The sequence below is a fragment of the Oncorhynchus clarkii genome, chromosome 4 (assembly GCF_045791955.1).
Source record: "Oncorhynchus clarkii lewisi isolate Uvic-CL-2024 chromosome 4, UVic_Ocla_1.0, whole genome shotgun sequence".
In the NCBI taxonomy this organism is placed as follows: domain Eukaryota; kingdom Metazoa; phylum Chordata; class Actinopteri; order Salmoniformes; family Salmonidae; genus Oncorhynchus; species Oncorhynchus clarkii.
This window is the reverse complement of record NC_092150.1, coordinates 23,563,220-23,584,693: the sequence shown is the minus strand read 5'-3', so window position 1 is coordinate 23,584,693 and position 21,474 is coordinate 23,563,220. Positions and strand designations below refer to the sequence as shown.

The window sequence follows — 21,474 nt, the reverse complement described above, 5'->3', positions numbered from 1 at the left end:
CAGGGGACCCCGCCCTCTGACCCCGCCCTCTCGTACAGCTGTCTGCAATTATGACTCCTTCTCCAGCTGTTTAAAAGCCTGTGTTTTTGCTCAGAGAGAGCTTCTTGGTATGTCCTGTGTTGGATGTTGCGCAGATAGAGCTTCTTGGATGTCCTGTGTTGGTTGTTGCTCAGAGACAGGTTTTGTTAAGCATTTTGTAGCCGCTACTTCTGAGGTATGTGGGTGTCAATAGGATGCAGTGTTATTGATTATTGAAATTGTTTTGTATTATTCTTCCATTTGTTCCCGGGGGGAAGGGGAAGGAACCTTGGGAGTGCTTAGGCAAGAGGCCTGCGAGCATACATATACCCATAGTATATACTATGTCTATGCACACTAGGTAAGACCTGGGCGGACCATCCCCTGTATTTTGGTTAGTGCGCCAGGTGGTGCTAGTTAGGTAAGTTGTGGATAGGTAGGAGATGGGGCTCTTTAACTTTAACTTTCTTTGCTTTGGTTCCATCCAGCCCCTTTTCCCCAAAATGACTGTGTGAAGGAATAAATTACCTGTTAACGGTAAAATTCTCTGTTTCAGTCATCCTTACCCGCACCTACAGTCACAGACATCCTTACCCGCAACAGTCACAGATAATGGCCAAAGAGAGAGACCACGTTCCCACTGCCTGCTGATGTACGCCAGCGCCATCCTGATGTCCAACCTTACCAACACATGTTGTCCCTCCAACATCGGAAGGAAATGCCTCAGCAATAGCAAAACAGTCAGTAGGTCTTGGTAAATTGATATGTAGCGCCCTTTGCGCTGTTAACCAAATCCCGCTTTCCAAGTAGCCCACACACAGCCCTCCCCATCCCAGTAAGGATGCGTCTGTCATGTTCACCCTGCGGGACACTACCCAGCCGATGAGAACCCACTGCAAACAGTAGTTACGGGTGACAGTAGTCACAATGTCCTTAGGCACGACGGGAATACCTTGAGAAACCGATGTGGCGAGATGTGTCCAGACGCGTAGCAATCACCCAGTTCTGAAAGAGACACATAAACAGAAGTCCCAGAGGCACCAAAGCTATCACAGAGGCCATCAGACCCAATAACCACAGGCACAAGCGAAAAGGCACAGATTGCACCAGCTGAAACTGTGCCAGACAGAGCCGGAATGCGATCCTCTTCTGTTGGGACAAAAACTTTTCTTGTTATCCACTATGAACCCCAGAGACTGAATATGGGAAACCAGTGTGGCAGTGTGGAGCTCCACCTATTCCCTCGACTCCACTACGATCAGCCAATCGTCCAGATAGGCCAAAACTCTGATCCCCTGGCACCACAAGGGCTCAGAGTATTGGTGTGGGGTGATAGGGAGAGCACAAAAGGCAGGACCAGAAACTCTTAGACTACACCCTCGAAATTAAACATCAGAAACGTTCTGTGGAGAGGATGTATAGCCACATGAAAATATGCATCCTTCAGATTAGAGGTTGACCGATTAATCGGAATGGCCGATTAATTAGGGCCGATTTCAAGTTTTCATAACAATCGGAAATCGGTATTTTTGGACAACGATTTGGCCTATTTTTAATTACAAAATGTTTTAAAAACACCTTTATTTAATCTTTATTTAACTAGGCAAGTCAGTTAAGAACACATTCTTATTTTCAATGATGGCCTAGGAACGGTGGGTTAACTACCTTGTTCAGGGGCAGAACGACATATTTTTACCTTGTCAGCTCGGGGATTCAATCTTGCAACCTTACAGTTAACTAGTCCAACGCTCTAACCACCTGCCTCTCATTGCACTCCACGAGGAGCCTGCCTGTTACGCGAATGCAGTAAGCCAAGGTAAGTTACTAGCTAGCATTAAACTTGTCTTATAAAAAACAATCAATCAATTATAATCACTAGTTAACTACACATGGTTGATGATATTACTAGCTTATCTAGCGTGTGCATATAATCGATGCGGTGCGTATTCGCGAAAAAGGACTGTCCTTGCTCCAATGTGTACCTAACCATAAACATCAATTCCTTTCTTAAAATCAATACACAGAAGTATATATTTTTAAACCTGCATATTTAGCTAAAAGAAATCCAGGTTAGCAGGCAATATTAACCAGGTGAAATTGTGTCACTTCTCTTGCGTTTATTGCACACAGTCAGGGTATATGCAACAGTTTGGGCCACCTAATTTGCCAGAATTTTACGTAATTATGACAAAACATTGAAGGTTGTGCAATGTAACAGGAATATTTAGACTTATGGATGCCACCCGTTAGATAAAATATGGAACGGTTCCGTATTTCACTGAAAGAATAAACGTCTTGTTTTCGATGTGATAGTTTTCGGATTCGACCATATTAATGACGTAAGGCTCATATTTCTGTGTGTTATTATGTTATAATTAATTATATGATTTGATAGAGCAGTCTGACTGAGCGATGGTAGGCACCAGCAGGCTAGTAAGCATTCATTCAAACAGCACTTCCGTGCGTTTTGCCAAGCAGCTCTTTGCTGTGCTTCAAGCCCATCAACTCCCGAGATTAGGCTGGTGTAACCCATGTGAAATGGCTGGCTAGTTAGCGGGATGCGCACTAATAGCGTTTCAAACGTCACTTGCTCTGAGACTTGGAGTAGTTATTCCCCTTGCTCTGCATGGGTAACGCTGCTTCGAGGGTGGCTGTTGTCGATGTGTTCCTGGTTCGAGCCCAGGTAGGGGCGAGGAGAGGGACGGAAGCTATACTGTTACACTGGCAATACTAAAGTGCCTATAAGAACATCCAATAATCAAAGGTATATGATATACAAATGCTATAGAGAGAAATTGTCATATAATTCCTATAATAACTACAACCTAAAACGTCTTACCTGGGAATATTGAAAACTCATGTTAAAAGGAACCACCAGCTTTCATATGTTCTCATGTTCTGAGAAAGGAACTTAGACGTTAGCTTTCTTACATGGCACATATTGCACTTTTACTTTCTTCTCCAACACTTTGTTTTTGCATTATTTAAACCAAATTGAACATGTTTCATTATTTATTTGAGGCTAAATGTGATTTTATTGATGTATTATCTTAAGTTAAAATAAGTGTTCATTCAGTATTGTTGTAATTGTCACTATTACAAATAAACTTAAAAAATCGGCCAATTAATCGGTATCGGCTTTTTTTGGTCCTCCAATAATCGGTATTGGCGTTGAAAAATCATAATCGGTCAACCTCTACTTCAGATCTATGGACGTGAACCAATCGCAGGGATGCGCCGACTGCGAAGTGTGAGCATGAAACCTTGTCCAGGATGGGACGCCATGTTCCATTGCTCTTGGGAACTAAAAAGTACTGGCTGTACCAACCACTCTGTACTTCTTACACAGGGACCAGCCGAAAAGCCTGCTTTGAACAAGGTTCTAGCGCCTCAAGACAGGCACTAGAACTTTGGGGACCATTGACGTAATGACGCCACGAAAAGGAGGAGGATGCAAAGCCTTGTGACCACATTCAAAGACCGGGCTGCTACACCCTCAGCCTGGGACACTTTGTCCAGCTCATCCGCTGAGAACTGGCGCTGTTAATTCGGAAGCACCTGCTAGGATTTTCCCCCTTGTTAGCCTCTGGAGCTAAGTAACTCGCCAGCTTTCAATCCATTGGTGGTGTTCAAACGAGACCCGCCTCCTCCATACCCTCTACATTTCTTAACTCACAATAACTTGGTAGCACCAGTCTGGCTGAATGAGGGGAATCCCAGGTCGCCTTTAAATCATCGGCAAAATCTTTAAACAGGGGTAAGCAACACTTCACCGCTGCAGGGACAGGAAGTAAATACCTCCCCCCAAACCTGGAGGAACTCTGGTGCGGGGGAGAAGATGGCAAATCCACCCCCAGGTGATTTGCCACTCTACGACACATCTACATCAAAGGTGCATTAACCACCAATGGTTCACTCTCCCCGCCGAATCCAATGGCTTGCACTCTGAAAACCCTCCAGAGCCAACCAGGGATAGTATATCATCCCCGGAATCTGGACTCTGACCACTGCCAGAGAATCAGGAATGAGCCTAACTCGGCTTAAATGTCACCCCAGTAAACTCAGACCACCGCTGCTACTCTCTCCTGACCTCAGACAACCACATTCCAGAGATCGCTTCACCAGCAGACCCTTCGCCAGCAGCCCCAATTTTTCTCACAAAGTCAGCTCGACGGCCAATGGAAGTTGAACCCAGCCGGAGACAATAGTCACATGAACTGATCCGAGCCAAAGCCTCCTGAGCGTGTTTTCACCCCAGGCAAACAGGACAGCACTCGTGAGTATCTTTCATTTTCATTGTGAAACCACATGCCCTACAGAAAGATCAGGTCCAAACTCGGATGGTTAGCCTTTTTGAATGTACTCTCACCAACGGCCATCTTACCCAAGCAAGGAAGCATTAGCTACACAAGCAGAGCAGAAAGTAGTCCGCTTTTAGTAAACAGAAAAACCAAGACTCAGGACTTGCAACATCTATTGGGACGATTACTCTCTCCCCACTAACAGACACCTAAGTCAGAGCCGAATCTCGTAGTCTTCATGTGCTTGAAAAGTTTGTAAGCTGAAGAGGAAAAAAATTAGGAAATGAATGCGAGCCCTGGTATTATAGCCAGGAAGGTGGGGTTTCCATGGGTGGGCTCAACATCCATTGGCTCGTTGGGCATAATTTCTGTTTTCTTCAGGTGAATTTGATTGATCGTTGATTCCACATAGTATGTAATACCGAGTGACAGACTGAAAGGGAACTTCTAGTCACTTCAAGGCCTTTTTTAACACATTCTATTCAGATTTCTTTGTCTGGGAGAAATAACACCTTCATGGTCATTTGGATGTTAATGCAGGTGTGTGTGAGGGTGAGAGACAAGCAGGCTGTCTAACAGAGCCACAGAGGAGACTACAGTAGTGTCTACCAGGGCAAATACAAACACACTGTGTTGATCTTCTATAGAGGAGTTGCATAGCAACAAGGAGGCTGACCTGCAGTGATCCCACCCTCCCCTAGCTCCCACCTCCACCTTGTACTGTTCACTTCTAAAATACACTGACTACTACTACTACTACACTTGCCTTTGTTTATTAATCACCACTTCAAACCATGTGCTTAGCAGGCAAGAGGCTATTCTCAAGGCATGGCTTGTTGGATTTCTGTATTCCAAACACTACTGCTTTGACAGTTTGTACATTTTCAATAGTTTTTGCCTTTGTGCTGTGTTGTTGAACCAGCAGGCACTGCAGCATATTAGTAAATATCATAAATGTTTTCTCTTATTTTTGTGGTAATTTTCTTGGTCAGATAATTTGCACCCCCTTCAACTGAATTAATTGTTTCCTGCCCCCGTACAAATAGTGCTGCGTCGCCCAAGGAATGCTAGACAGATGAGTTGCTGCCTGGGACATTGACGGAGAGCTAGGTGTTAAAGATGATTTATCATGCATCATTCTGTCACTGTTAAAATTGAGCCTTCGCTCCCTGATTCTGCCGAGTAGAAATGAATGCTTATCACTATTATGGAAACCGAGGAATTCAGGGGATTGGCCCTCATCACAGAACAAGCCTTTTAATCATTCCATTTAAAAATGGAAAAAAGAAAATGCTGCTTTTTTTCATGCTACATCTGGGATCACAGCCTTTTCAAAGGAACTCACTGATTACTGTAACATGCAACAAAATGTCATCAGCTGATATCATGTCTCAGAGCCGCTTCACTTTATGTAACATCAACAGTAGCAAAAGCAAAAGATATGAGCAAAAGGAGGTGATCAGAAGTCGAACTGGCTTCAGTGAAACAGCGTTTCCTGCAGGGATCCAGGTGTCTCTAGCCTTGCCCCCTACTGACCCCTGACCCCTTAAAATCAACACACATCACTACTTGTGCCTGATGTTATAACCTATTGTAATACTAATACAAGTATTATTACAAAAATGGTGGCAAAATCCTATTGAATTGGTTGGTTTGATACTGTGAATCTGATCCACACCTTTAAAATTAGGTGATTCTAAACTGAGCTTGATCCCAATGTAACATATAGATCTGGACAGAGGTTAGGCTAGAGTACCTGAATCTGGTAGAAAACAACACCTGAAAACAAGAGAACAGAAATATACACATAAACTATCCAAAGCATCGAAACGTAAAAGTCAGCAATCATCATACAAAGCAAACTGAACATTAGAAAACAAAATAGCATTGTTTTCCTTTTGGACTAGTGGTTGGTGGATTCAAATGAAACAAGGCTAAAGAAAACCAAAAACATCAGCGCAGAATAACCTTGAACTGAATCGAATGCAAGTGACTTCCAAAAATGAAGAAAACAAGAGATAAATAATTTTGTCAACATGGACATCTGGCATTCAGTGAAGTTTTAATTACCTCTTTACGCCATAGGCCATATTAAGCAAATTGTCCAGCCTGTAAAGAGAAGGAGGGTTCTGGGGTTAATGCCAGGCAGATGGTCGACTCACTCAATGGAACTAATGCTACATCCCTGCCTCAATCAAAGAAGAAAGCCATCCAGAGATGGGCCATTACACTGAGGAGCCACACCAGTCAGGGTTGGTGTCATTCACACAGTAACTAAGTAGCAGGCTAGCTAGCAATAGTACTGTACAGCGCTATCACAAGAGGTCACTCTGACGCCCAATCAGCCAGCACAATGAGACCCATTTTCACACTCCACACATTCTTATGCTGCATGTGGCTTTCAGAGTGGTTCCACTGTACATCTCTGCTGTTGTGTTGAGGTCAAATAATTGATAAGTGATTTATAATTGTGAGTTAAGCCATAGTACTTACGTCAAAGAAAATTTAGAAATCTTGTCTTTCTCATTCAATTCAATGTCGATCCTGAGTCTAGACAGCGTAATGAAAGAATGATTCTTTTCATTATTATTCCATTTGGCCTTAAGGTACTTTGCCATTATGTTTGTAATTTTCAAGAAGGTTGTGAGACAAATTGAACATATATTATAGTACTAAATAGAAGCCTACAATAATAATTCAAAAATCAAGACATGCCCCCTTCTCCAGAGTTCTGTCAGTGTAATGGTCATTTTGTGAGAGATAGTAAAGGTTTTAAGACAGGAAGATGACAGGAATAAAGTTGCATAGTAAAACAATAACTGACCAAAAGTAACAGTAACTGAGCAAAACATTTTGTTTCCTGTTGACGCCTTTCCATGTGGAAAGGGTATAACATTTCATATGGGATGGTGTGTGTTAAGCCCAAATCAAACTAAACGTTTATTTTTTTTATGCACGTGAACATGCTGGAATTAGAATGGACGGTAGTGAAGGATAGAAAACAGGAGGTCCGCGTGTGAGCGTCAATAGCATCATAGAGCGTCAAATTAGAAAGCAGGTCTATTTTTCTCGTGTCTACGCAGCTACGCAAAGCAACGCTGGTAAAAATGATCGGATAAATTGCCAGAAAGTAGGCATTGTTATGTCTGGAATTGTGACATGTAAAGATAAAACGGGTCTATTTATTGTTGATAATAATACTGCCAGTGCCAATAATACATATTTGAAAAACATAATGTTATGCCTAGATGTGTTGATTTCGATCACAGGCATATAGACTAGGCAGGCTACGGCTAGGAAACTCCAGGAACTCCGATTTCAAAAGAGAATACTGTTAGTGGAAAGAACGAGACTAGCTAAATACTTTATACACTGCTCAGGTTTGTTCTCTACAACTCTCCTCACAAACATTTGTGAGCTAACATAACAATTGTTTAGAGCAGGCAGGTACAGTGGCTCCGTAGGACATATAAGGTGAGTTAAAGGAACACAACAATAATTCACAAGGGCTACATAGCGAACTTAATAAATAAACTGTTTATTATGGATTCTTATGACAATTAAGTTGGCATACGCTCTGCACTGAATGTGAATTGACACTCTTCACTCTTTAAAAAAAATCTATGTTTAACCCCCTTTTCTTCCCAATTTCGTGATATCCAATTGGTAGTTAGTCTTGTCCCATCGCTGCAACTCCCGTACGGACTCAGGAGAGGCGATGGCCGCACCAATGTGTCGGAATGCGCCCGGCCCGCCACAGGAGTTGCTAGAGCGTGATGGGTCAAGGACATCCCAGCCGGGCCAAACCCTCCCCTAACCCGGACGACGCTGGGCCAATTGTCCGAACCAGGATCTGTAGTGACACAGCTTGCACTGCGATGCAGTGCCCTAGACCGCCACTCGGGAGTCCCGACGCGCTCTACTCTTGTGTGCAAATTTGGACGCCGTTGACGGCGTCTCTCCGTGTGATTTGGGTTTTAGTCAGTGCTGCTAGCTGGCTGGGAGGAACAATCAGGCTGGTCATGCAGACGGATAGTCACTGTGCTCAGTGGGCCAAGGATGGAAGCCCCTCAGCCACATAAATCAGAGGCTTTTTGGATGCAGCCTGCTTGGCCACTCAATGACCTTCATGTGTCACATGGGTCTGCACTGTCTCATGTCTTATTAAGCCCTTCAGCCTAATGGAAGGGTTGGGAACTTGGGGCCATTCTAAAGTACTTCTCCCCTTCAAAACACACAGTCTGTCTGTGCTACAGGTCATCAGTGGGCAGAGATGCCGTCTGTGAACCTGACAAAAAAAATCTAAACAAAGCACAAAAATATGTTGACTCATTAAGGCAGCAATTAGGCCATTATGTGGGCTGGGACTGAGCAATCTGCTTTGTGGGTAAATGAGTCAATTGGACTGGAAGCTCTAAGGAGGCGCTTCAGGACGCTGTGCTGGAGACATCTGCTGGGCTGCTGCTGCAAAAACCAACCTGCCTTGGATGCCAGCTTTTCACACTGCCTCTCCAAGCCCTCAGCACACAATAGGGCCTTTGTGCTGCCTCTCAATGCATGTAAATGAGAAAGGTCCATTTAGTTCAGTTAAAACCTGCTCATACCTTAGATATAATAAGCATAATTTACTTATTACTGTAATTATTAATGTGGAGAATCAGTAATAACTGAAACCTACTGTTTTTCTTTTCTTTTGTTTGCATCTTTAGAGGAGGACCAGAAAAACAGGCCTTACATTTAATGGTGGAAAATGGCCGACTTTGACAGGATAGGTGATGCACTTTCTGAGGTTGTGGGTTAGGTTTAGTCCTGTGGCTGTTGGTTGTAATAGTGAGGTCTTTGTGTATTACAGGCAGCTAGATGGCTCTTGATCGCCTAAGAGTGCTCAGACCGAGGAATCGGCAGAACCAAAAATTGTTGTTATTCCTAACTTTGTTGGTCTTACTTTTCTGTAATCTGGGCCAAAATCTGAAATACATTTTTCGTTCAGGTCATAATTTGAATTTCTCATTGTGATTATCATGAGTATCATGGGGCATATTTTATTTGGGAATGAACCGTGGATGGTAAGAGGGGATAACCGTTTGTTTCATTATGGAATAAGGAGAGTGATCTGATGAGGTGATGTGATGGAGACATTGTGAACGACAGAACCCCACTGTCTCTTGTGAACAGTTCTACTCTGATATGTGTGGAGCGTCAGGAAAACCACTCTTTTGGAACAGAAATGCATTCTTGTTTGAATGCACCAAGAATCAGAGATCACATTGGTGATTGATGACTCAAAAGATTGTTGATCGTTGCAATTAGTCATAAAAATCCCATACTCAACTTTACAGTACATATTATATTCTCTCTGAACCAATAACCCAATGGCTGAACCTGACCATGACCTCCCGACCCTTGTTGTGAGCCCCAGGTGTTTACCTGAACCTTTGGGCCTGGTGGTGGAGGGGGCCTGGGTACCGGCGGTTGGGTGACTGGTACAGCTGGGACAGAAGGGCTTGGCTGGTCTTCTGGCTGGGGTTGTTGGCGAACTTGACGGTGATGGGCTCGGCAGCTCCAGAGGGTTTCTGCCCATTCAGCCCCTTGATGGCCTCCTCAGCCTCTATCCTCTTATCAAAGCGAATGAATCCCACACCCCGCGAACCACCTGTGGGGCCAACACATCACAAACAGGAGGGGCGTCCTTTTACTTCACGTGGTTCCGGTTAGATCACACACATCTACACATACATACTGTACATCTCACAGCCCATGTTCTCTGTTTCATACATGGTACAGAGAGGATATCTGTCTTTTTAGTCATGTATAAAGCAATGTTTTGTAAAGGGGATACAATGAGTTGGAAATGATTTGTTTTCCATTCTGGGAGGGATTGCTTTATGGGTTACTTAAAGAACACAGAATAGAGCAGAGGGAAAAGCGAAGGCACAGCCATGATTTCCTGTGCTGTCAAAGAGACAGTTCATTTGTCTTTCTCTCTCACAAAGAGCATGAGAGCTGATGCCCGCTGATGCAGAAATGCTGTTATGTTGTTTGGGTGCTAGCTGCTGTAGTGCTGTGTCTCCTCAGCTCGTTGAGGCTACTGCGTGAGGCACTTTGGACTCAGCACACACTGCAGCTCTCCTCCTAGCTGAAGGCCACACACTCAGGCCTCACGTCATGTTGTCGGTGACATTTGAGTCGTTTCCAAGGCAATGTATTTTGACCGCCACCTGAAAGTAACATTGAGAGACGCACTGCCCGGAAGGTCTTTTGTTGGGCTCCATAAATGCGTGCTTCTCATTTTTAATGAGGCTCGCTGACTGGCCCTGGGGATGCTCGCTCAGTGACAGCACGCTGCCAGGTCTATTTGCATAATACTGTGTGTGTACAGACTGGCATCTCTACACCACACACAGAAACACTTTTTATTGGCATTTCGCTCTCTGCTCTCAAAACGCTGCTTGCGCTTATTGAGGTTTTTCTGTTCCGCTGTCTCATTGTCTTCTTGAATCGGACTCCTTTGACATGTGCAGCCCTGAACAAATATTTACACACAATCTCTCCAATGCCAAATGCTTTCATTCACTCTAATGCTGTATTATTTTCACTGAGGGTTGCTGCCGTTCTTGACAATCTCTCCAAATCCCTTCCCTGCCTTCCCTGTATCTGTAATTTATAATTAGGTTGTCACAGCTAGAAAATAATGAACACATAGCCTGTTATTCCAAAGGGGTTTGAATTGTTGGCATACAGCTCTGGCTCCGGTGTGAAACTAGGGTCAATGCTGCTTCGGGAGAAAATACTGTCATACCGGTATTCCTAGGTGGTAACTAGTGCATACTGTTTTTGTATATTCTGTTGATGTGTTTGTCACTTTACACCGAGTGTACAAAACATGAGGAACACCTGCTCTTTCTATGACATAGGCTGACCAGGTGAATCCAGGTCAAAGCTATGACCCCTTATTGATGTCACTTGTTAAATCCACTTCAAATTAGTGTACAGTGCATTTGGAAAGTATTCAGACCCCTTGACATTTACATAAGTGTTCAGACCCTTTACTCAGTACTTTGTTGAAGCACCTTTGGCAGCAATTACAGCCTCGAGTCTTCTTGGGTATGAGGCTACAAGCTTGGCACACCTGTATTTGGGGTGTTTCTCCCATACTTCTCTGCAGATCCTCTCAAGCTTTCGGTTTAGATGGAGAGCGTCGCAGCACAGCTATTTTAGGTCTCTATTCTATTCTAGGTCTCTCCAGAGATGTTCGATCAGGTTCAAGTCCGGGCTCTGGCTGGGCCACTCAAGTATGTTCAGAGATTTGTCCCGAAGCCACTCCTGCGTTGTCTTGGCTGTGTGCTTAGGGTCGTTGTCCTGTTGAAAGGTGAACCTTCACCCCAGTCTGAGGTCCTGAGCACTCTGGAGCAGGTTTTCATCAAGGATCTCTCTGTACTTTGCGCCATCTTTCCCTCGATCCTGACCAGTTTCTCAGTCCCTGCCGCTGAAAAACATCCCCACAGAATGATGCTGCTACCATCATGCTTCACCGTAGGGATGGTGCCAGGTTTCCTCCAGACGTGATGCTTGGTATTCAGGCCAAAGAGTTAAGTCTTGGTTTCATCAGACCAGAGATGACCAGACCATTGTTTCTCATGGTCAGAGTCCTTTAGGTGACCTTTGCAAACTCCAAGTGGGTTGTCATGTGCCTTTTACTGTGGAGTGGCTTCCATCTGGCCACTCTACTATAAAGGCCTGATTGGTGGAGAGCTGCTGAGATGGTTGTCCTTCTGGAAGGCTCCGAAGAGGAACTCTGAAGGTTTGTCAGTGTGACCATTGGGTTCTTAGTTACCTCCCTGACCAAGGCCCGTCTCCCCCAATTGCTCAGTTTGGCCTGGCAGACAGCTCTAAGAAGAGTCTTGGTGGTTCCAAACTTCTTCCATTTAAGAATAGCCACTGTGTTTTCTGGGACCTTCAATGCTGCAGAAACGTTTTGGTATCCTTCCCCAGATCTGTGCCTCTACGGACAATTCCTTCGATCTCATTGCTTGGTTTCTGCTCTGACATGCACTGTCAACTGTTGGACCTTATATAGACAGGTGTGTGCCTTTCCAAATCATGTCCAATCAGTTGAATTTACCACAGGTGGGCTCCAATCAAGTTTTAGAAACATCTCAAGGATGATCAATGAAAACAGGATGCACCTCAGCTCAATTTTGAGTCTCATAGCAGATGGTAATACATTTACAATAATGTCTAAAAAACAGTTTTCACTTTGTCATTATGGGGTATTGTGTGTAGATTGATATGGAGAAAAAAATTATTTAATCAATTTTAGAATAAGGCTGTAAAATGTAGAAAATGTCAAGGGGTCTGATTACTTTCTGAATGCACTATAGATTAAGAGGAGGAGATAGGTTAAGGAATGATTTCTAAGCCTTGAGACAATTGAGCCATGGATTGTGTATGTGTGCCATTCAGAGAGTGAACGGAGTATGGTAGTAGGTGCCAGGCACACCGGTTTGAGTGTGTCAAGAACTGCAAAGCTGCTGAGTTTATCACACTCAACAGTTTCCGTGTGTATCAAGAATGGTCTACCACCCAAATGTCATCCAGCCAACTTAACACAACTGTGGGGAGCATTGGAGTCAACATGGGCCAGCATCCCTGTGGAATGCTTTCAACACCACAGAGTCCATGCCCCAATGAATTGAGGCTGTTCTGAGGGCAAAAGGGAAAAAGGGATGGGGTGCAACTTAATATTGGGAAGGTGCTCCTAATGTTTAGTACACTTAGTGTGTAAAATCATAGTTGGGCTTTGTTTTGCTAACTTCACTTTATGCATACCAACTGTGCAAAAACTGGTCGAATCAATATTGTTTTCACATCAATTCAACCCCAAAAATCTATGAGACGACTTTGAATCAACGTGGAAAACGGATTGAATTTGCAAAAACTCATAACATAACATAACTACGTAGTTAAATAAAGGTTAAAATGTTATATTTCTTTTAAATAAAGGTTGAAATGTTATATTTCTTTTAAATAAAGGTTGAAATGTTATATTTCTTTTAAATAAAGGTTCAAATGTTATTTATTTTAAATAAAGGTTCAAATGTTATATTTCTTTTAAATAAAGGTTCAAATGTTATATTTCTTTTAAATAAAGGTTCAAATGTTATATTTCTTTTAAATAAAGGTTGAAATGTTATATTTCTTTTAAATAAAGGTTCAAATGTTATATTTCTTTTAAATAAAGGTTCAAATGTTATATTTCTTTTTAAATAAAGGTTCAAATGTTATATTTCTTTTTAAATATGGGCTCTTTTTTTGGTTTACCAAACTTTGAACCTAAATCCAATGACATGGTGAATTTTTTGGGTTGGTTTCATGTTGGATTCACATTAGCTGACAACCCAACCAAATGTAAATCAAAACTTGACGCTGAACTGACGTCTGTGCCCAGTGGGTAGCTTTGTTTGTTCACCTTTTTCTACATAAACCCAATAGCTACTACTGTCAAGATACGAGGGGTTGTATTATAAGACTACATTATTTTGAGATGCAATGTGCTTATTTCACTGTTTCAGAGCTGTGAAATACATGTTGACACCCTATGGACTCTTCTCCTTTGGGGATATGATCACACCTCATTGGAAGAGAGAAGACAAGCACCAGTCCTCTAAGACCCGTGGCCTTGAACTGCACCAGGATGCAGATGCTTGAAGAGGTCTACACACCAGTATTGCTTGGCATAGAGATGAAGGCTGAAAACACATTCAGCGTGGGATCTGAGGAAAACACCCCAGCCACTTGAATGAAGTGGTGAACCGAAGAGGTGTCTTCAAGAAAGGGGTGTGAAGAGTGGAGGGCTACTGCATTGGTATCTGGGACTAGCTCTGTCCTTGTGTATGTGGAGAGGTAGAAGGGTATTGTGCCTGTACACTAGTGCTGTATTGTGCCTGTACACTAGTGCTGTGGAGAGAGGTGAGAGGGTATTGTGCCTGTACACTAGTGCTGTGGAGAGAGGTGAGAGGGTATTGTGCCTATACAGCAGTGCTGTGGAGAGAGGTGAGAGGATATTGTGCCTGTACACTAGTGCTGTATTGTGCCTGTACACTAGTGCTGTATTGTGCCTGTACACTAGTGCTGTATTGTGCCTGTACACTAGTGCTGTATTGTGCCTGTACACTAGTGCTGTGGAGAGAGGTGAGAGGGTATTGTGCCTATACAGCAGTGCTGTGGAGAGAGGTGAGAGGGAATTGTGCCTATACAGCAGTGCTGTGGAGAGAGGTGAGAGGGTATTGTGCATGTACACTAGTGCTGTGGAGAGAGGTGAGAGAGACTTTGACCCCACTAACAGTAACACCTCTCATTTCTCCTTTCACTGCCCTATAGACATTCTGGGCATGAAGAGAAACACTGCTACTGCACTGCAAGGTCGGCTGGCCTAATGCAATTACACCACAGCAGGTTAGGCGACCATGACCTTTGACCCTGTGACTGTGATACAGTGGCAGAGAGACTTCATACAAGCAGTTCTGTGTGTCAGACTGCTGACAGCTGGTGCTTCGGAGGACAATCTAATGTAGGGTATCATTTGGATTCCATCTGGGGTTCCTCAAGCAAGGCAGAAACCAAACAAAACGATCCCAGAAGTAATTTACCTAATAGTTAAAAAAAATAATGAAATGACTGTCTTAGTGTTGAGAAAAGAAAATGTCACTAGCTTTTTCAGCATTAACATAATGAGCTTCCAGCTGTTTTTTGTGGTTGTTTTTTTGTTTTTACAGCATATCGAAACAAAGCAAACATGCAGGCTGAGGGAGTCTGGGAAGCAGCCTGTACCATCAGCCAGTTCCAGCACTTATCACAGACCATACAGCATTAGGCCACAAATGCACAATGGTCTTCAGGCACTTCCCTCCTCAGAAATCAGCTGGGCTTATGTAACTCTCTACCTGTGCTTATCTATTCCCAGCACACATGAACACGGAGAATGGCTGGTTTATTAATAACCCTAACCAGAACAAGGGAAGACAGTGGCAAGGAGCTGCTGGTGCCCTGACAAAGAATTCTGCATGCCCACTGCACTTGGGCGCTACCAGGGCGCTCCCCAACACTACGCTCTCAGCCCGGGGACAATAAGACAAACATTCCTCTGGGAAATCTGGAGATCTGATAATCTGGCCAGGTGGCTGACGAAAGCCTTTGCTCTGCTCTCCAAACTTGAGCATTTTGCTGCCGTTTCTCATTCCACTCTTTTAAGTGGCTATGCCAACTGTATGGAACGTTTATTAAACGGTCACATTAAATACATTAGAGAAAGAAAAAAAACATCTGATCACCTCCTAATCAGAGAGAGCGAGAGAAGAAAAAAAGTCCTTGTTTTAAGTAACTCAGTTTCTGGGGATAGATACATATGGACTTTGAAAAGGCATTGGGATAGAAATCTTTGAAGAGCTTAGGTGCTCTCTGCTCCGCTCAGTAAAAGCAGAGTTAAAGCCATCTGTCTGCTTCTATGTGTGACCACAGGCCAAAGTAACCATGTAATACACTCCATGTTATGGAGTCTGGTGGGTTATAGACACCAGGACAGAGAAGAATTGTAAAGTCTTATTTAACCTGTATATAAATCAGGTTCGCACCTACGTGGTCTTGATGTTTAGCCAAACATGATGGGGATTCTATGCGAGCCAGAATGTACTACACCATATATCATCAACCTCCACTGTAAGAGTGTAGATGTGCATATGGAGAGGAAGTCACATACCGATTGATAAAGTATAAATTCAATAGGGGTTGTATGTACAGCACCAGTCAAACATTTGGAAACACCGACTTAATCCAGAGGTTTTCTTTATTTTGACTATTTTCTACATTGCAGAATAATTGTGAAGACAGCCAAACTATGAAATAACACACATGGAATAATGTAGCAACCACAAAAGTGTTAAACAAATCAAAATATATTTTATATTTGAGATTCTGTAAAGCAGCCACCCGTTGCCTTGATGACAGCTTTGCACACTCTTGGCATTCGCTCAACCAGCTTCATGAGGTAGTCACCTGGAATCCATTTCAATTAACAGGTGTGCCTTGTTAAAAATGTATTTGTGGAATTTATTTCCTTCTTAATGCGTTTGAGACAATCAGTTGTGTTGTGACAAGGTATGGAGTGGTAAACAGAAGATAGCCCTTTTGGTAAAATACCAAGTCCATATTATGGCAAGAACAGCTCAAATAAGCAAAGAGAAACGACAGTCCATCATTACTTTAAGACATGAAGACATCAAGAACTTTGAAAGTTTCTTCAAGTGCAGTCGTAAAAACCATCAAGCGCTATGACGAAACTGACACTCAAGAGGACCAACACAGGAAAGGAAGACCCAGAGTTACGGAGGATAAGTTCATTAGAGTTACCAGCCTCAGAAATTGCAGCCCAAATAAACGCTTCACAGAATCCAAGTAACAGACACATCCCAACATCAACTATTCAGAGGACACTGCGTGAAATCAGGCCTTCATGGGTCAAATTGCTGCAAAAAAAACACTACTAAAAGACACCAATAAGAAGAAGAGACTTGCTTGGGCCAAGAAACACGAGCAATGGACTTTAGACCGGTGGAAATCTGTCCTTTGGTCTGATGAGTCCAAATTTGAGATTTTTGGTTCCAACCACTGTGTCTTTGTGAGACACAGAGGAGGTGAATGGATGATCTCTGCATGTGTGGTTCCAACCGTTAAGCATGGAGGAGGAGATGTGATGGTGTGGGTTTGCTTTGCCAACAAGTGCTCAGCATATGTGGGAACTCCTTCAAGACCGTTGGAAAAGCATTCCAGGTGAAGCTGGTTGAGAGAATGCCAAGAGTGTGCAAGGCAAAGGGTGGCTACTTTGAAGAATCTAAAATCTAAAATATATTTTGATGTGTTTAACACTTGTTTGGTAACTACATGATTCCATATGTGTTATTTCATAGTTTTGATGTCTTCACTATCATTCTACAATATATAAAATAGTAAAAATAAAGAAAGACCCTTGAATGAGTAGGTGTGTCCAAACTTTTGACTGGTACTGTATGTGTGTAGTGCATATGAATGTTCTGCATGCTTATTATTGTAATATATAATAATAATATATATTCAATAGTAAGTAGTCTGTGTGACTAGGGATAGACAACAACCCTCTGTAATATAAGAGAAACAGGCATTTTTTCACTTAAGGGTTTAACTGGTAAAAGCAAGCTCTCCGGATCAATTGTATTTGCTCTCATTGATGAGACGCGTATTGACTGACTGCTGTGCGCCTGGGCCCTGCAGAGATGTTCAGAATATTTAACTATTGATCAATGTCTCTCCATATTATATTTCCTTCACATTGATGTTAGCTTAAACCAGCTGTTCGTATTGAACATCATGATCTGACAACATTCCCAAAGGTTAGTGAGAGTGATGCAGTATAAAAATGCTGCTCCGCAATAGTTCTTCCAATATAGAGAAGAAATATATATATCCATTCTGCAGGGATCAATAGAAAGAGAGGGAGAGAAGAGAAAGATACTAATATTGACAAAACACTTTGGTTACATGATTGATGTTACGCAATGACTGCCAGGCCTGCATCAGAGAGGTTGAGCCAAAGGGCTCGTGTGTGATGTTCTGATTTTGTTGGAGAGAAGAATCTTCATGATCAGGACATTGCCACTCATGTGCGCTAAGGCTCTGTAATAACAGAACTCCCCATTCCTGACTTATTGTCAAGTCAATGTGAGTTCAGTCAGAAATACTTGGACTATTTGTAACAGAACATTGTCTTCTCTATGAACGATGCAAACTGTGGCTCAACAAAGTTATTTCTGGACGATACTGAGCAGGAGACTGACTGCAATTTGCATCAGGCTGATTAAGGTCTGTGAAAATGAAATAAATATCCCCTTCAGTGAGTTTAAGCACATTTGTTTATACCAAACTGATTCGTAGATTGGGCTTTGGAGCTTGTGGCTCACTCTGAACCACAGTCATGTGGGCTTGGCATCTACTGTCAAAACAGACATGTCTGAAACTGAACATATGAATTGAAATTCTGATTTGGAATACGACAATTTGTTGATAATATTTGACATTTGTGTGTGTAATGATGTTGAAATCACATGATTAACTGTCCTATACTGTACATGTTAATGGTTAACCACTAAAAAGTCAAGCACAAAGGCAAAGCTTTTAAACTTTCTCTTTCTATCTTCCCCTCTGTCTCTCTCACCCACAGTTACACTTGTGCGAGTAGCAGGAGAGTTTTAATTTGCGGTCCATTCCTCTTTATGGCGGTACTTGTGAACTGGGAAGATGTGCCAGCGCTGAGCTCTCGGGGTCCTCTAAAATCCTCCTTGTTTCTTAATCACCAGCAACTAAAATTTAATTAGTCATTAAAATTCTTCCAGCGGATCCCCCTGCCTCAGGGGAGACATTTCTGGGCTGGGCCTGCATGTGCTGCTGGGCCAGACACTGTGTGTGTGAGAGAGGGAAAGAGAAAGAGAGAGGAGAGGAGTAGAGAATAGAGGAGAATAGAGTAAAGGAGAGTTAGAGAGAGTGCATGTGTGCACATCTGAGGAGGCAGAAGCTTTGCCTGTCTCTCTGTGGAGTGGTTCTGGCACTGTGAGACATGTAAGGTTATGATCCTGCCTACTGTTCCCTTCAACAGTGTGGTTGGGAAACAATGGAGAAGCAGAAGAGACTATTGGCAGATCAGCAGGATGAGCACTGGGCTTGTGAAGAACCTGCTTGGGAAACTGTTCTGCTTCTTAAGACTGAAACTGTGCGCAAGCATGGTAATAACATGAATTATTGAGACCCAGAATGTGTCAGACATTCTATTCCATGGCAATTTAGGCTATGCTAGTTTGATTTATTTATGACGGTGGTTTGTGACTAGATAAAAACAAATCTGAAGTCTAATTAGCATTATAATTAGATCACTTTTATTAATGAAAATCACTGAGTTTAAGCTAGAGACTTCTGGTTCTTTTTGCATGGGCTGCGTCTCAATCAACCGCATCCACCGGTGTCGGCCATTATGCGCTGAGGTGGAAGGCACCTGAACTACAACAGTGTTTATGAGACCAGGAGACATCCCGGAAACGGTTTGAGCTAGAAACAAGTTCTGGAAGCTGAGATTCTCCCTAACATGAAAGTGTCATCCGTTTTGCTCTGCGTAGGCTAACTGCATTAAGGCCAATGTTCCATCAAATATTTTCTTTACATATATATATACTTTTTTAGACCTACAGGGGTCCTAAAATTCCCCAATCAAATAGCTAAATAGTCCATCTTAAGACAATCTTATTAAAATAATTCCATATGTTAGCTTAGTCCATATATCGCCATCTAGAGGCTTAGACTCTAGGGGGTTTTGTAGAATATCAAGCTGGCTAGCTAGTACTGTTGTTTTATGAACAGATGTGTTTTTCACGGCCTTGACTTTGCGTGTTGTTGTTTGTGATCCCAGAGGGCTGCGTGGAACAGGTCTTGTGGAAGCATACAGTAGTTGCAAATAAACCGGCATGCTCTCAACTTGATCCTGCTCTGCTATGCTTTGCCCCAGTACCAGGTCTGATTTATTCTGCTTAGGCAAATGAGTGTGGCTTACAATGTGCTGCACTCATTCTGCTTCATCAGTACACATTACACATAACACTGGAGCCTGCCGCAGGCAGACAAAACCTCTGAAATGGATCTAAGAGCTGTGCAATGGAAGTCATGCTGCATGATTCTGCATCATGACAATGGTTTAATCTAGTTGTGTGCCTGCGCTCGGGTTGTGAGTTGAGTGTATTAACTCAGATGAACATACGTTTGTGTTTTTATGTATGTGTGTGCGCGCATTTGTGTGCGTGTTTAGACCAATGCTTGTGTGCTGTGCTGGCTATGGAGTTGGTTTCTGTGGGTGTGTGCGTGCATATGCGTATATAAATGAAAAGGCGACCCATGGATACCTGTGACCTGGTCCACCAGGATGCGGGAAGTGATGATGCGTCCATACTGGGAGAAGAGCTGCTCCAGGTCCTTCTGAGTCATGGTCTTGGGCAGACCACTCACATACAGGTTAGCGTCTCGGATGGAGGCTGAGCTGGGTCGTGCATATGACACCTGAGGAGAAAGGTGGAAAGGGGTAGAGATGGGTATTAGATATAAGAGATGATGGACATGAGTGTAGCATAGCTTTAGTCTTACTTCTATGAGAACTTTTGAGCCTACAGCATTGGATTGTATTTTGTCCATGGCATTGGCAGAGATGTCTGTGTAACTTGTTTTTAATGACTTGAATCACAGGGCTTCACCTGACTGAGCTTGTTTGAATTAGCACATTAGTTTTCATCTAAAATCCATTTACACATTAGCCTTGCAGACCCCACGCAGAAGAGGTGTGAGGAAAGGTAGGTGCCAATTTATCTTCTGTTTCATTTTGTCGTTTTACATTTTATTTGTGTACTGTAGCGAAAGGCTCACACATGAACCCTCACCCCCATCAACCCTCCTCCCTATCATTAATATGGAAGTATTGGACAATACATCTTGTTAATGCTGACATAAAAACAAATGCACTCACGCATACATTAGGTGTGTGTGTGCGTGTGTGAGAGAGAGAGAGAATGGGAGAGAAAGTGTGTTTACAGCCTATGCATGAGGATGTGAGAGAGAGCGCGATGAGAGTGAGAGCGTGCGAGAGAGGGAGAGAAAGAGGGCAAGAGACAAAAAGAGGTGGTTTGGCAATCCTAGTTTGGTAAGGGGGGGTTGAATGGGGATGGCTTGTGCTGCGAGCTGAGCGAGGTGGGTGCCTTCTCTCACAGATCCCTCCACAGCTTTGCAACACCCTCTCTTCAGTGTGCCACACTTACCAGCACCTTGGACAGCGCCTCTCTCTCTCACAGTCACACAGTCCGTCACACTCCTGCTCTCACACAGATGTCGAAGCTTGTCTGTCATCTCTCCTGCTAGCCTGGGTCACAGCACGCACTAACCTACCTGTCTCATTCAGAAGCTATAATTTCGTTAACTTTTATTTTCAAAGGACATATAAGCTGTATAAATACACTACATTGGAAGCTAGTATTTTAAGGAGTTATGCAAGACCTTGATGTTTTAACTTCTGCCATCTTAGCTCTCTCCTGAAAAAGTC

The 21,474-nt window shown here is 43.1% G+C and overlaps 1 protein-coding gene across 5 annotated transcripts in view; it reads right to left on the bottom strand.

Annotated features, from left to right (window-relative positions):
- LOC139406614 (ELAV-like protein 4) overlaps window positions 1–21,474 on the bottom strand; it is an 85,463-nt gene that overhangs the window by 10,526 nt on the left and 53,463 nt on the right. For 4 of the 5 annotated variants that reach the window (XM_071149392.1, XM_071149393.1, XM_071149389.1 and 1 more), the window contains 3 exons: window positions 20,291–20,444; window positions 9,747–9,972; window positions 6,390–6,428 (listed from right to left, as the gene is read on the bottom strand). In XM_071149392.1, the coding sequence (XP_071005493.1) occupies window positions 6,390–6,428; window positions 9,747–9,972; window positions 20,291–20,444 (419 nt within the window). The remainder of the gene's footprint in view (window positions 1–6,389; window positions 6,429–9,746; window positions 9,973–20,290; window positions 20,445–21,474) is intronic. The other variant, XM_071149390.1, reaches the window with a different exon arrangement.